This window comes from Synchytrium microbalum, assembly GCF_006535985.1.
Source record: "Synchytrium microbalum strain JEL517 chromosome Unknown SmJEL517_scf0001, whole genome shotgun sequence".
NCBI classification, from domain to species: domain Eukaryota; kingdom Fungi; phylum Chytridiomycota; class Chytridiomycetes; order Synchytriales; family Synchytriaceae; genus Synchytrium; species Synchytrium microbalum.
In genome coordinates, this window is record NW_022158350.1 from 916833 (window position 1) to 930341 (window position 13509).

Below are 13509 nucleotides of genomic sequence, written 5' to 3' on the forward strand. Positions count from 1 at the left end.
CGAAACAATGACAGAAACACCAACGTCACCGTCAATAACAGGAACAATCATTGTAGTAACAGCAATGATAACGAAAGATGAATAGGTGGAGGTGGGAGGGGTACTGAAATTGTATATTAACGGGATTGATACAAGGGGGATGAACCTGACATCCTTTTGTGAAATTGTGAGCGGGTGTGAAGTGGATAGAAGATCCCAAAAGCATAGAAAGCATCAGTAAATAAAGAAAGAATTTGCATTCATCCGTTGCGTTCACACTCTTCTCACTGAGTTATTCAGCTCTGCTCCATTTTTCAGAAAAATTCAAACAATGACATTCAAAGTTCCCAGTTTGCCACCAGGAAGGAGTCCTGCAAGAAGTGTTCCTCCGGCACCTCCAAGAGCAGATGAAATCAAAGAGGAGGCTCCAAATGCTCCTCCTCTGCCATATTCTGCGCCAGAATGGTCAAATATACCAACTCAAGGCCCTTACAGCCTAGAAGCAAGTCTTTGATCTACATCATTCCAGTTACGTCAAGCGCAATCTGACTTACAAAGTTATTCCCTCTTTAGATCTTAAAGGGGGGTGTTCTGATCGAAACGAAATTGATTGGTGAAAAAGCGTATTTGGTGGTTGGTGAGCTTTGCTTCCTGAAGCCATTTAGTGATTACGCCAAGAAATTGATGATTCATTTCAAATTTATTTCGTATTGAAACTAGGACGCCTGCCAATCTGTGATATCGAACTTGAACACGCTTCGGTGTCTCGCTACCATGCTATTATTCAGTTTAAAGGTGATGGTACTGTGTATCTCTACGATATTTCTGTGCATGGAACATTCATAAACAAGGTGATTCCCATGTTGCATCAGCTTGCGTCGATCGTACAAAGTAAGCTCACATCGTTTGCTTTTCAAAGAAACAAGTGCCAAAGCAACAGTACATCACGATTCGCAATGGAGATCAGATTCGATTTGGTCAGAGGTAATGCCATGTATGTCGATTCCCCTAGAATCATTTTCTCACGCATCTTGCTTTCTCAAGCACTCGGCTTTATGTGCTAAACGCTCCTCATGATGAGGAAGAGGAACAGCAGCAACAACAAGCACTGCAACTGCAACATCAGCAACGAGTCAAGCGTCAACTTCAGCAACAGCAGAAACAGCCAGAACCAGAACCTGATCAGGAAGTCTCGTGGGGCTTCCAAGAAGACGCATACGAACTCGAATCCCTTGCCGACGACACCCACATCAACGTGGACGACATATCCCCCGACGTGTATTACGCGCGAGACCCGAAAAAAGCACTCGTAATATGGTTTGAAACCCAAAGTAGTGAACCAACCTACGAAGTTTCTGAAGAAGGAGGTGTATCTGGTCAAGGACGTACATATACAGCTCGAGTAACAGTACCTCTAGATTCTGGCACCACATTAACAGGACTCGGCAAGTCAACACGTAAACGAGATGCAGAGAGACTAGCTGCTTTTGAAGCATGTGCCAAGTTAGACAGGGCAAAGTTGTTGCGTGCTGAAGATCGAAAAGCGGCACGTAAACGAGTTAAAGAGGATGAAGACGATGATGATACTTATTATGATCGGACGGATCGACGTGATTTGAAGAAGAGGAGGGGTGATGATGCTGGTAGAGCTGTCGAAACAGCTGAGTCGTTGTTTGAAAAGAAACGAGTGGCTCTGGAAGAAATTGAGACATTAGAAGCTCAGATATCTATTATGGGTGGTATGGGTTGTTTATGGGCTTCAATCTTATGTTGATCAAAACTGACAAGTCATTTATTTTTAGCTTCGCAAGTATCAACATCGTCAAATGACGACGACGATGACATGGATGCCGTGTTAAAACAAATGCAATCAAAAGAAACCGTCGCTCAAAAAGAGGATGAAAAGCGCCAGTTGATAGAACGTGTATCTTCGCTTCGCAAGGAAGTTGCTCGTCTTGAACGAATCATCAAGGCATCCAAAGTCAGGTTAGTTTTTGCCCAAAACAAAACTCAAAAACGTACGCTCAATTGCGACTAACACAGGAGTTTGTAGTCTCGAACCACCAAAAGCACCTACTCCAACTTCTAGCAAGTCGCAGCAGATACCAGTGCTTGATAGCAGTAAACCGAAAGATATGCTCCCTCCACCACGAAAGCCATCTGCTAAAATGGAGGTGGAACATCCAATAACGGAAACAACAGTACATCAGCAACAACATGCGTCTCAGCCAATCTCGGAATTCAAGTCTGAATCTAATGATGATGTGGATATGACTCCACAATCAGAGCAGCCGGTGTCTCAAGGTAGACGTCGATTTGGGGTCATGACTCGTGAAGCTGTCGAAGCTCAAAAAGTCTATGTCGAGCATGAAGATGTGGTGGATTCTGTAGGAAAGGCTGGTGACGAAGCCATGAAGGAGGCTAATGCCGCGTATGGTTATTGAACCTCAGCTTTATCTTTTTTTGCATTCAATGTATTATTAAATTATAATTTCAGAAGAGAAATGCAATATTACCGTTGCTCCTACATACAGTTCCGACCACAATGCAATAAAGCTCTAAATACTATAATACATTCTCAATGGCGTTTAGAAGTGCCAACTGGATTGATCGTGGTGCCTGCAATGCTCCATTCAGCATCACCATCCGTGTTGGCTAGAGTGAAACTTCGTTGTTCTCCTGTTATAGGGGACCATGGTGCAGACGGTGAGATGGGCGATGACATGCTATTTACCGATGTTCGTGGACGAGCAACTATAGGTCTTGGTGGTGACGATGTAGTTATATAGTTGGCATCAATCGAGTTCCCAATCGAGTCATTACGGTCTAGAAGTTGATCAACCTGCTTTCTCAGTTTAGCTGAGAGGGAGGCCACACTTCCTTGAAGTGCGCTGAGTTCTGATCGGTCGTTTCGAGGTGGTAATGGGTGTGGAGCTGGAGATGATATGCTAGCATGTCGATGACTTTGAAGTTGAGAAGAAGATGGTTGCTGTGATGCTGTCATCCTAGAGTTATTATCACTGCCATTTACATTATTGTTATTTATGTTGCTGGTGACTTCACTACGCCGAGAGTGACCATCTGGGACGGGTGTTGCAGCAAGCTCACGCGCACGTCGGTATTCACGGGCAATACGATCAGCATCCATTTCACGTTCTCTCAAAGCCTCTCGTAGAGAACTGACTTGTCGAGCCCACGATTGCTCAGAGGCAGATAATTCAGAGCATCGAGCTTCAAGACGGAATTTCTCTGCAGACAATTCCGATACTTCTACGCGTACTCGAGCTGCTTCATCCTGTAATTGAGATGCTCGTGATGTCTGGGTAGCTAATGCAGCTCGTAGAGATGATACGTCCTGTTCCATGGCAGCACGGGCAGCACTAAACTTCTCCTGTACCGACATGAGTTCCTCCTTTTTACGAGACCTTATGGCATCACGATCACGTTCAGCTCCATTGAGTGCACTTTGAGTGGCTGATAGTGCATCTTGGGTCTCGGCTAGTTTAGCATCACGGTCCCGTAATGCCATACGGAGTTGTTGCTCCAATTCACGGAAGGAGGATACTTGAGATTGAGTTTCTGATAGTGCTCCTTGCAAATCGTTGATACGATCTTGCACGGCAGTCAGCTTTTCTTTGGATTGCTGTCTTATATCATTACGTTCCTTTTCGACAACGTCCAGACGAGCCCCGAGACCATTTATACGGTTTTGAGCATCATTTAAATCCCTATTACGTATATTCAAGTCGGATTCCAGACGGGCTCGGACATTGCTGAGTTCGTCACGTTCTTGACGGACAAGAACCACTTCAGAGGAGAGCGTAGCTAAATCTCGATCACGTTGCGATAATTGTGCTCGTAGCTCTGAAGCAGCATTACCCAAATCAGTTAGGTCTTCACCAAGTCTGAGTAATTCACCTTGTTGACGACGGATTTGGGTACCTAGAGCTTGGTTTTCACCAGTTTGCTCAGAGCATCGGGTAGATACATCTTGCAAATCACTACGTAATCGGTGTTCTACGTTACGGAGAGTGTCTATATCGGATAACAGTTCACGTTCTCGTACTATTAGTCGTTCTACTTCGCCGTTAGCACGACGTTCACGAGATGACAGCTCTTCCACTTCGGCAAACAATTTACGTTCACGAGATGCAGCATGGTCTAGATCTTCAGTATAAGCCTTCTCACGTTTGAATGCTGTTTCTAGATCTTTCTTCGCCTGTTCTAGAGTAGGTTTGAGAGATACTAGGTCATCAATCTCGACATTCTTTTTAGATAGAGTAACATTAAGAGTCTTGATTTCTTCATCACGTTGAGCAACAAAGTGGTCTAGTTGCAGAGCTTGTACTTCAAGCTTCATACGAGACTCCTTTTCGGCCTTCCAATCAGCTTCTTTACGTTTGATTTCAGAATCGAGACGTTTGTTTTCAGATTCTCGAGACTTGAGTTCTACATCCATGGCTTTACATTCGGCTTCACGGATATGTAACTTGTCTGCTAGCTCACGGCGTTGACGACCAGTTTCAGTACATTGCTTTTCTAGAGCACTAGATCGTGCTTCGGATTCAGTCAATAATCGTGACAATTTAGAAGCCTGACTATCTAATTGTTCACTGGCATTCGTCCATGCTGCCGATTCTCGAGCATATCGTTGTTGCCAGGCGGCAGCTTCACGCATAGCAGCTGTACATTCTTCGGTCTTCAAGAGGAGAGCTTTTTGTAATGTTCGCTGGTCTGCGTCATGTCGGCGTTCGTGATTACGAGTTTCGGCTAGATGGTTTGCTTGCAGGGCCTGTACTTCGGAGAGCAGCTTGTGGTATTCAGACTCGAGGTGCAGATATTTCGACCTCTCTTCTTCCAACAAGACCAACAGAGTCTTGTCGGTGCTGTAATACTGTGTATGGACTATAGGTCTTAGTGAAGGATCTCAAAGTATAGCTTTTTAGAGCATAAAAACAAAAAAAAATTAAACCAACCTTTGCACGAGACTTGTTCTCTTTAGTAACAAGTTTACTCCACGGATCCGCACTAGTAGATCTACTAGATCCCTTCACCAGCTTTTCCCGTTCCTTTTCGCGGTCCCGTTCCCTCTCACGTTCTCGTAGTCTATCACGTTCAGCCTCCAATTCCTTTTCTTGTTGACGTTCCTTGATCAATTTCGATTTTATAGAAGCCGACTCGTTCGTGTCGAGAAAGGCGTGTTTCCCTTCACGATCTACTCTGACTTTACCACGCAAACCACCTTCAGAAGTGGCAAAGCATATATCATCGACGTTGGCGGTTGAGAGTCCAGCTTGAGGTAGGGGAGCCCATGCAGGTTCAGACGATGTGAATTTGTTATGTTGATGATTGTGAGGATGGCTCATTGTTGCTGAATCTAGTTGGCCTATAGACAGAGATCCAGATATTGCTCTTGTACGAGATGTTTTTGATGGTTTTATCTTTGACGTTGTTGTCGTGTTTGTATTATGGCTCCTATTTAAATCGTGATTATTTGTGTCGGCTGTTGTCGAGTATGTAGATGTGGCCAGACTGGAAGAGAATAAATGTCGTTCTGCTTCCAACTTGCGTAAGCGCTCCTCTCTTGAAGAAGTCGCAGCAACACCGCCTCTGGTTGCCATGTCTGACTCGATGCTGAATTGGAGGGAATCTCGAAGGTTGTCAACAAGTTTGAGGAGATCAATGCGAGTATCAAATGAACAGCAAGCTCTATAGCTTTAATTCAATTTATTTAATAAAAGAACTAATATTCTACTCGTGAGATACGTTTAAAGCCGAACAGAACTGTTTTCCAAGTAAGTTTTTACACAAAAGTCCTTGTGCAAGGAGTTCTAGTCCACATCCAGACAGTTCGAAAGGCATAATCTATTTAAAATATCTGCCAGAGCATAGCGGTACTCCTTGACCGAGTGTGCAAAAGCACACACAAAGGCTTGACAACTTGTGCCTGCAAATCCAAAACTACACAATTAAACTTAGCAATTTCACATGCCAGCAGCAAGCTGGATGAACCTTCACAGGAAATATTCCTTTGCGAAAGCATATTTGAAATGGTTGATCCAGGTAGCTATGAATGAACAACCCTTTGCGCAGTTTGGATTTTCTCCTAGATCTGTGTAATCAAGCTATACGTGTCAGTCCCTTCAGGAGAGACTATTTATTTCCCGCGTATAAATGCAACTCGATTAATGCAAGCCAACACAGATTTTGCAAAGATCTATCCAGAAGCGCCTTTAGCAACCATGGCTGATACCGGATCTCGCCCCCCTTCATACGACAGAGATGGTGTACCCGATACCAAGATTCATATTGAAGCCAAATCAGGTAACACGGCGTTCCTCCAGAGCCGAATGACTTTTTGAATCAAAGGTGTTTAACATTTGTTTCGTTTCCCCTTCTTAGCCGACCATATCGCCAAAGGGACTGAAGTCCAAATTGTCTTTCAAGATCTGTCCTACAGCATTGTAGTCCCAGCTCCAGTTCAAACGAGCAAGGGCCCATTTGCCAAAAAGGAAATGGTCACCAAGCAAATCTTGAGTAAGGGATGCTTCAATCTTGTGATGAATGACGATTAGCTGACTTTGGCGACTTCCATATTGTAGAAAACGTCAATGGAGCCTTCAATCCTGGACGCTTGACTGCAGTCATGGGTGCATCAGGTGCTGGTAAGACTTCTTTGCTCCAAGTCTTGGCTGGTGAAGCTAAGCAAGGGATGGTTGAGGGTAGAATCCTCCTCAACGGTGAAGAGATAGTAAGCAAGGAGATCAAACGTTGTTCAGGTAAGCAATTTGACAATACGAACCAACATGTCACATAGATCAACTTACTGACTGATGCCTCCTTTTCCAGGCTTTGTTTTCCAAGATGATGTCATCCTCTCGACCATGACGGTACGGGAAGCCATCACTATGAGTGCACTCCTCAGATTGCCATCAGACTGGACCCTTGAGAGGAAGCACGCGAAGGTCGACGAGACAATCCAATTGTTGGGACTTGAAAAGGCTGCTAACACTATCATTGGAGACACCGAAACCAAGGGCGTCAGTGGTGGTGAGAGGAAAAGAACTGCCATGGGTAGGTGTTGAGTCAAACAATTAAAACTTCTCCAGATGCACAAGTCATGTCAACAGAAATCGTTATAACAATCACCACTTTTTTTGTCAGCCATGGAGATGATCACAGAGCCACAAGTGTTGTTCTTGGACGAGGTAATTTGTTGAATGGTTTTGGTGGTATTTCAATGGTATCTGAGCCAACATTTCTATTTTAGCCCACATCTGGTTTGGACACCTTCACCGCTTACGCCGTGATCAAAATACTATCCGAGTTGGCCCATGCAGGGCGCACAATCATTGCCACCATTCATCAACCCAGCTCTGAAATCTTCCACTTATTTGATGACTTGGTTCTCATGGCTGACGGCAAAGTAATGTATGCTGGTAGTCAAGAACACGTGGTCGACTACTTTGGAGCACAGTGAGTGATTGACTGGTCTTTTTAGCTCTTGCAATCAAACATGTTCTCATCATCTCATCACTACCACTGTTTTTAGCGGTTACCCGTGCCCCAAGTATTCCAACCCAGCCGATTATCTCTTCATGTCTGTTCTCAACAACACTGCCCAAGAAGTCACAAGTGGGGGCCAAGTAAAAGAAAACAACAAAGACCGAATCGAAAGATTGTTGGGCGTTTTTGATAAGAGTGACGAGTTCTCCTTGATCAAAAAACAAGTCGATAATCCTGACAAAGGCGGTGTGTTGGTTGGATCCACTAAGAAGGTATATCCTTGTTGTTGTGGAATTTTATTAAGTTTGCGTCTTCATTGTGGCAACTCTAAAATATCTGCCACATTCTTCTTAAGGTCTCCACTTTCGCGATCCAGTTCCCATACCTACTTCAAAGAGCAAGTAAAAATGCTATAAGAAATCCATTGATAATCAAGGCTAGAATGGCTCAAACTGTCGTCATTTCATTGATTATCGGATTTTTGTTTCTGAATACTGGTTCGACGACCGGCCAAGCATCAGTTCAGAACCGGTGCGGTGGATACTTGTGCCTTGACAGCCAACCAATTCTAACGGCATTGTGTTTATAGTTCCGGTGTTCTCTTCTTTGCCTCAGTCAACAACGTCATGAGTTCTTGCATTGGTATTCTCTCGATTTTTGGTGGAGAGAAAACAGGTAAAGAAAACGCCAAATTACATCTGCACATAATCACAAACGACAGCACACTCATCCGTTTACACGTTTTTACAGTCTTCACTCGTGAACACGGTGCCCAATACTACTCCCTCCCATCCTACTTTATCTCCAAAACATTGGTTGAAATGCCGTACCAAATCCTCTTCCCTTGGGGTCAAGCCACAATCTTGTACTGGATGGTAGGCTTGCAAAACGTTGCAAGCAAGTACTTCATCTTCTCCTCTTTCGTCGTCCTCTCATCTGTGTGTGGTTGGGCGTTGGGAATTTTCTTTGCCTGTATGTTCAGTTCTTTGCCAGTAGCTTTAGCAGTCACTCCGTAAGTACTCAGTATTGGATTCTCAGTGACTGAATCACATTTGACGTCTAATTGTCTACACCCTGAAAATAGTGTGATCTTGATGCCTCTGATGCTCTTCTCTGGATTGTTTGCCAATCTCAATGCTATTCCCATCTGGTTGAGGTCAGTTCTCAATGACAATCATGACTTTGCCAGTCAACTGACAAGCCTCCTTCCACAAACAGATGGATTCAATACATTTCTCCCATCAAGTATGGATTCGAAGGGATGCTTAAAAACGAGTACACTGGCATTCAGCTGTGGTGTGCTGGCGCTCTTCCAGTAGATGGGTCCGTTTGTTTGACACAACAAGGAATGGATGACGGCTTGGGCATTTGGGCCTGTGCCCTTATTCTCATTGCCATGGTTCTTGCTCTACTTGGACTTGCATATCTCTCGCTCAACAGCTTGGTGTCTGCTAAGAGCAGCAGCACCGCAAGCTACAAGAAGAAGAAATGCACCCCATTTGGTAAACAATCTTCAGAGAGCAAGTTAGGATCCCCAAAGAAAAGTGAAGCCCTTTGAAAATCAAACCTCAAATCTGTAAAACCAATCATCTATATAATGTCAGAGAACAATAAATTCCGTTGTTTATCAATCGATGCTCTCAGATGGCGGCTCTTGTATTCTTCTGGTATATCTCCTGATGCTGATCCAAAGAAGCCGACCTTGGTCAATCTTGGAAGACCGAGTTCATAGAACGGCATAAACCTCGAAACGAAGTCGATGAGTTCAGAGTCTGACATTCCTGCGTCAGGTTTATTCAGCTCCTTTCTCATAGTATTTTCAGCCTGGTACAGATGAGTTTAGTGAGTGATTGAAGCACTGGATTTTTTTTTTGATTTCAATACCTCTATACGCCAATCGTAAACCCAATGTATATCCTTGCAACAGATATGCACAAAGGTATCAAACATTGGATACCATTCCCTTTCCCAAACACGCGCACCCTCGTTTAATAATTTTATATGCTCAAATGAGTGTTTCCTTGTCTCAGAGTCTGGGTCTTTTGACAATGCCTTGTATGCAGCTTCTAGTTCTGTCTCGGCTAACGATTTGAAGCCCATCGACCACCCCTCAAAGAGTATGATGTGAAATGGAGGTTGCACGGTTGTCCAGGTCGATGGTGGATTTTGGTCGCCCTTCCCGTCATTAGCAGCCTTGTTGTATGACGGTATAGGTGTTGTACCATTCTGTCTAAGTGTTTCTAGGGTTCTTCTGCCTAATGTCAACAACACGTGCGTGTGTCTCAGTAGAAGCATTTTAAATAAGGGATTCTAAGGCTTTCTACCTAATGCAACATCATGTGTGCCAGGATTTCCTCGTAGTTCAACCAACTGTGTTGTTTGACAAGAAAGGTATAGTTTAGAAACAATGCACCCTTAAGGTCAAATCAATCAGACGGTGCGAATAGAGCACGAGTATGACCTTGTTGCCAGGATTTGAAGCAGCAACTTGGGTTTGCTTTTCGAATGGCAGATACAGATCATCCAACGAAAAGGCCACAACGTTCAAACTGTGTGGGGCAGAGGAGAGGCCCGCCGATATATTCCTCACTAGAGTCGTCTTTCCAGCGCCTAAAATGTCCAAGTTAGCGGGTGGATGATGAAGCTTTTGACATTTAAAAAAAAACGGAGGGTTTCATTCAACCTTGAGGGCCGCTTATTCCAATTACCAGTGGTCTTGCAGGTAGAGATCCAGGTCTGAGCTCAGCATACCATTTGAGAATCTGGGCAGTCACCAATGAGGCAGTAGCTGACGGTCCTCCCATTTTGGTATATCCTGAGATTTTGCAGTCAGAAGTACGCAGGTTCACCTTTTGATGTCAACAGGAACCATATGGGGAAGCTGCATCTTCGTGTCAATTAACAGATATTACCAGTATTTCACGATGGCGTCCATGTATGTTCACTCATTTTCGACACAATTCCAAATCGCAGTCGCATTACTTTGTAAGGGTACTTGGTCAATGAACAGGCGATAAAGGACAAATCAAAGGGGTTCAAGCTTTAGGAACTACGATACTAGTATGTCCTGATACGCCACAAGCCGAGATCTATTCAATTGGGTAAAAAGAGACGAACTATCACTTGATGAGCAATTCGCGAAAGCGCCGACAACAAGCCCATTCTTCATAACAGTCCTCTACTCGTAAATTTTCAATATTGTAACAGTGAAACGCGTGATTGACTGTATCAGTCTAGTCTTAGCTCCCCTTCATCATCGCAGCAACCTATTCTTCTGATCTTTTGTGCAAAACGATCCTGGTTACAACTGGCAGGCCCTGATAGAAACTATGCTAGTGCCGTCGGCAGATGCTGCCATCTTCTCAACAGTCGCAGATGCTACTGACTCGGGTATACACACTCTATTCAACCATTCACGTACAAACGAATCATAGATTCTCAACATTTTCCCAATTCTAATAGCTGTTGCCAGAATCGCAGATCTCCTGACACATCCCGACGATCTAGCAAATAAATTAGGAGTGCTCCGTCGTCGTTTTGCTGCTGAAAAGGCAAACATTGATGCCCAACTAAAGACGTTGGTTGAGGGTCAATTAGATGATGCACGACGAGGGGTAGACACCCTATTCAAATCCCAGGAAGAGACCGAGGTCGTAAAATTAAATCTGGAAAGGATTGATAGCCTATGTGCTGATGCTCAAAACACCGTCAAGAACTATGCTCGTATCAAAAAGGTAATCCATGTGTCGTACTATGGTTTGTTTTTTTGCCTGATTGAAATCAACTAACAATAAATTAATATATCTATCCTGACAGATCTCCAGAACACATCAGAACTTTGTAGCCACAAAAGAAATCGTAGAGCAATTTCAACGTCTGAATGCTCAAATCACTCGTATACATAAACTGCTAGAACGTGACTCGGAAAACCTAGAAGGACCAGCCGAAAACCTATTATTGATTCACTACCAGATCTTCCAACTCGAGCAATTCAAAAACTCGACTCTGCAACGTAGTAGAGGTGGATCTGCAGATGTCGTATCCACACTTCAAAATTATTTCCGCAAAGTAGATCAACTCGTCGAAGAATTCGACTCTTATATGTGGAAACTAGCTAAATCCGTAATTGACTTGACAAAGTCAGGCCGTATATCCACAATCGTTAGAATGGTCAAGATTATAGAAACAGAGGAAAAGGCTGATGAAGCTTCAGCTATGCAAATCGTGTCTAGCCCGACAAGTGCTGGTAGATACGACACCACATATCAACGACCGCCGAAATCCTATAGGATACGATTCTTTGATGCTATACGAGATACCCTACGACGAAAGTTTGATAGCTTACATGATCAACACAAGAACGAGTTCCCGCAGCTGCTACAGGCTCTCAACTTTGTCACGGATGATTTAACTATAATACATGACGATCTAGCACCACGGCTACCGAAAAAGTATAATACCTTTCACTTTTTCGTGCTCGAGTATCACCGAAACATTTACGACGTGGTAAGATAACGCTTCATTCATTCATTCATGAGGATTTTCTTGTATTGGGAAGAGACAGTTGTGGAAAATCAGCCATCGCTCTGGTTCAGTTGCAAGAATTGGCCGTTTGATTGCATAGCTTGTGGTTTCCATGAACGACAATTTACCGTTTTCTTTGCAGATCAACAAGGTCATCCAAGGATCCATGGAAGCAGGTGCCATACTCCAGCTGCTAAAATGGGTCCGCAACTATTACGAAGATATGAGCGCCCGTCTCGGTGTCGGAGAAGAACTCTTAGAACCACGACTCCTAGACGGCAAAGAAGAACAACTCGTGGAAGAGTACGTAAAACTTATACGCAACAAGCTCGCTGAATGGATGGGCAATCTCCTACAGTCCGAAACCCGTGAATTCTTCCAACGTAACGCATACCCAGATTCCGATCCCGCCAATGGCAACTATTTAATGAATGCATCCATCATCATGTTTCAAATGGTGAATCAGCAAGTCGATATAGTAGCTGCCTCCTCACGTGGTAAATTAATGTATGATGTGGTGTGTGAATGTACGATGGCACTGGACGAGTTTCATAAAGCCTGGCTAAAGATTCTAGATTCCGAGTATCAGAAATTTGTAGAAAAGTCTCCTGAACTCGCTGAAGGCTTGCCTGAATACGTCATGGCGCTGGCCAACGATGCATTCCGAAGCAGAGAGTTCTCTGAAGCCATCATAACCCGTATTGATGCTGTAGTCGACGACGAGTATCGCCCTGCCGTGAAAACCAAACTGAATGGAACCCTAGATGGATTCATGAAACTAGCTACCAGAGCAAACACTGTGCTCATCGATATAGTACTAATCGAAGTAAAACCAGCCCTTTCGCAAATGCATACGAATGCATGGTATGACTCTGATCCCATGAGACCGATAATAGCAACACTCGAAGACTATTGCAATGATTTCCAATCCCATTTATGTGAATATCTGTTTACGAAACTCACTGCTGATTTACTGGAACGGTTTATTGTGGTGCATATTGAATCGTTCCGGAATAAGGGGGCTAAATTCAAGTTTCCTGCTGCTACGGAACGCATGAAGTGTAATTTAGAACAGGGACGAGAGTTTTTCTTAAAGTATAAGACTGCCAAAAGGGTTAATCAGTCTTTTGATCCAGTGGAGAAGCTGGTGGCGTTTGTGTGTAGTACTGGTGGTCTGGTAAGCAAGCTTCATCCTTTCATCAAGGCTCTTTTTTCGCCACTTAAAATCTTTCCGTTTCTTCTCATTTATATCTTTGTTGTACAGGCCTTCCTGGACTTTTGGTCCCTGTATAATCCATACCGTGATTTACCACTCTCGTTTGTCGAAGAGCTTATCGTCAAGCGTGATGATCTAGATAGGGTAGCCCAAAAGGAATTGATTGAGAATATTAAGAGTAAAGTCGCTGAAGAGGCTGCCAAGACCAAGCACATCACGCCCACTGTATTTAGCAAAATCACTGTTGGCAAGTAGTAAATAGTGTTTAAAGTATCCGTCTGTAG

At 43.8% G+C, this 13509-nt stretch overlaps 4 protein-coding genes across 4 annotated transcripts; 3 read left to right on the plus strand and 1 right to left on the minus strand.

The window, feature by feature from the left end:
* Positions 1–310: 310 nt before the first annotated feature.
* On the plus strand, positions 311–2423 carry SmJEL517_g00238 (uncharacterized protein; the record flags this gene model as incomplete). Its single annotated transcript, XM_031166168.1, has 6 exons — positions 311–485; positions 700–830; positions 899–963; positions 1024–1718; positions 1782–1965; positions 2033–2423. The coding sequence occupies 6 exons, from the start codon at positions 311–313 to the stop codon at positions 2421–2423; spliced, it is 1641 nt and encodes a 546-aa protein (XP_031027709.1).
* A 3798-nt stretch (positions 2424–6221) lies between these two features.
* On the plus strand, positions 6222–9043 carry SmJEL517_g00239 (uncharacterized protein; the record flags this gene model as incomplete). The annotated part of the gene is made up of 12 exons (XM_031166169.1): positions 6222–6303; positions 6382–6516; positions 6582–6758; positions 6829–7053; positions 7144–7187; positions 7250–7455; positions 7532–7757; positions 7862–8016; positions 8075–8160; positions 8236–8497; positions 8570–8641; positions 8704–9043. 12 exons carry the CDS (start codon positions 6222–6224, stop codon positions 9041–9043), a joined length of 2010 nt encoding a protein of 669 aa, XP_031027710.1.
* A 32-nt stretch (positions 9044–9075) lies between these two features.
* On the minus strand, positions 9076–10289 carry SmJEL517_g00240 (uncharacterized protein; the record flags this gene model as incomplete). The annotated part of the gene is made up of 5 exons (XM_031166170.1): positions 9076–9309; positions 9370–9740; positions 9810–9855; positions 9947–10095; positions 10169–10289. The coding sequence occupies 5 exons, from the start codon at positions 10287–10289 to the stop codon at positions 9076–9078; spliced, it is 921 nt and encodes a 306-aa protein (XP_031027894.1).
* Positions 10290–10814: 525 nt separating this feature from the next.
* Positions 10815–13480, plus strand: SmJEL517_g00241 (uncharacterized protein; the record flags this gene model as incomplete). The annotated part of the gene is made up of 5 exons (XM_031166171.1): positions 10815–10875; positions 10948–11219; positions 11302–11991; positions 12152–13186; positions 13274–13480. 5 exons carry the CDS (start codon positions 10815–10817, stop codon positions 13478–13480), a joined length of 2265 nt encoding a protein of 754 aa, XP_031027893.1.
* Between the last annotated feature and the right edge of the window lie 29 nt (positions 13481–13509).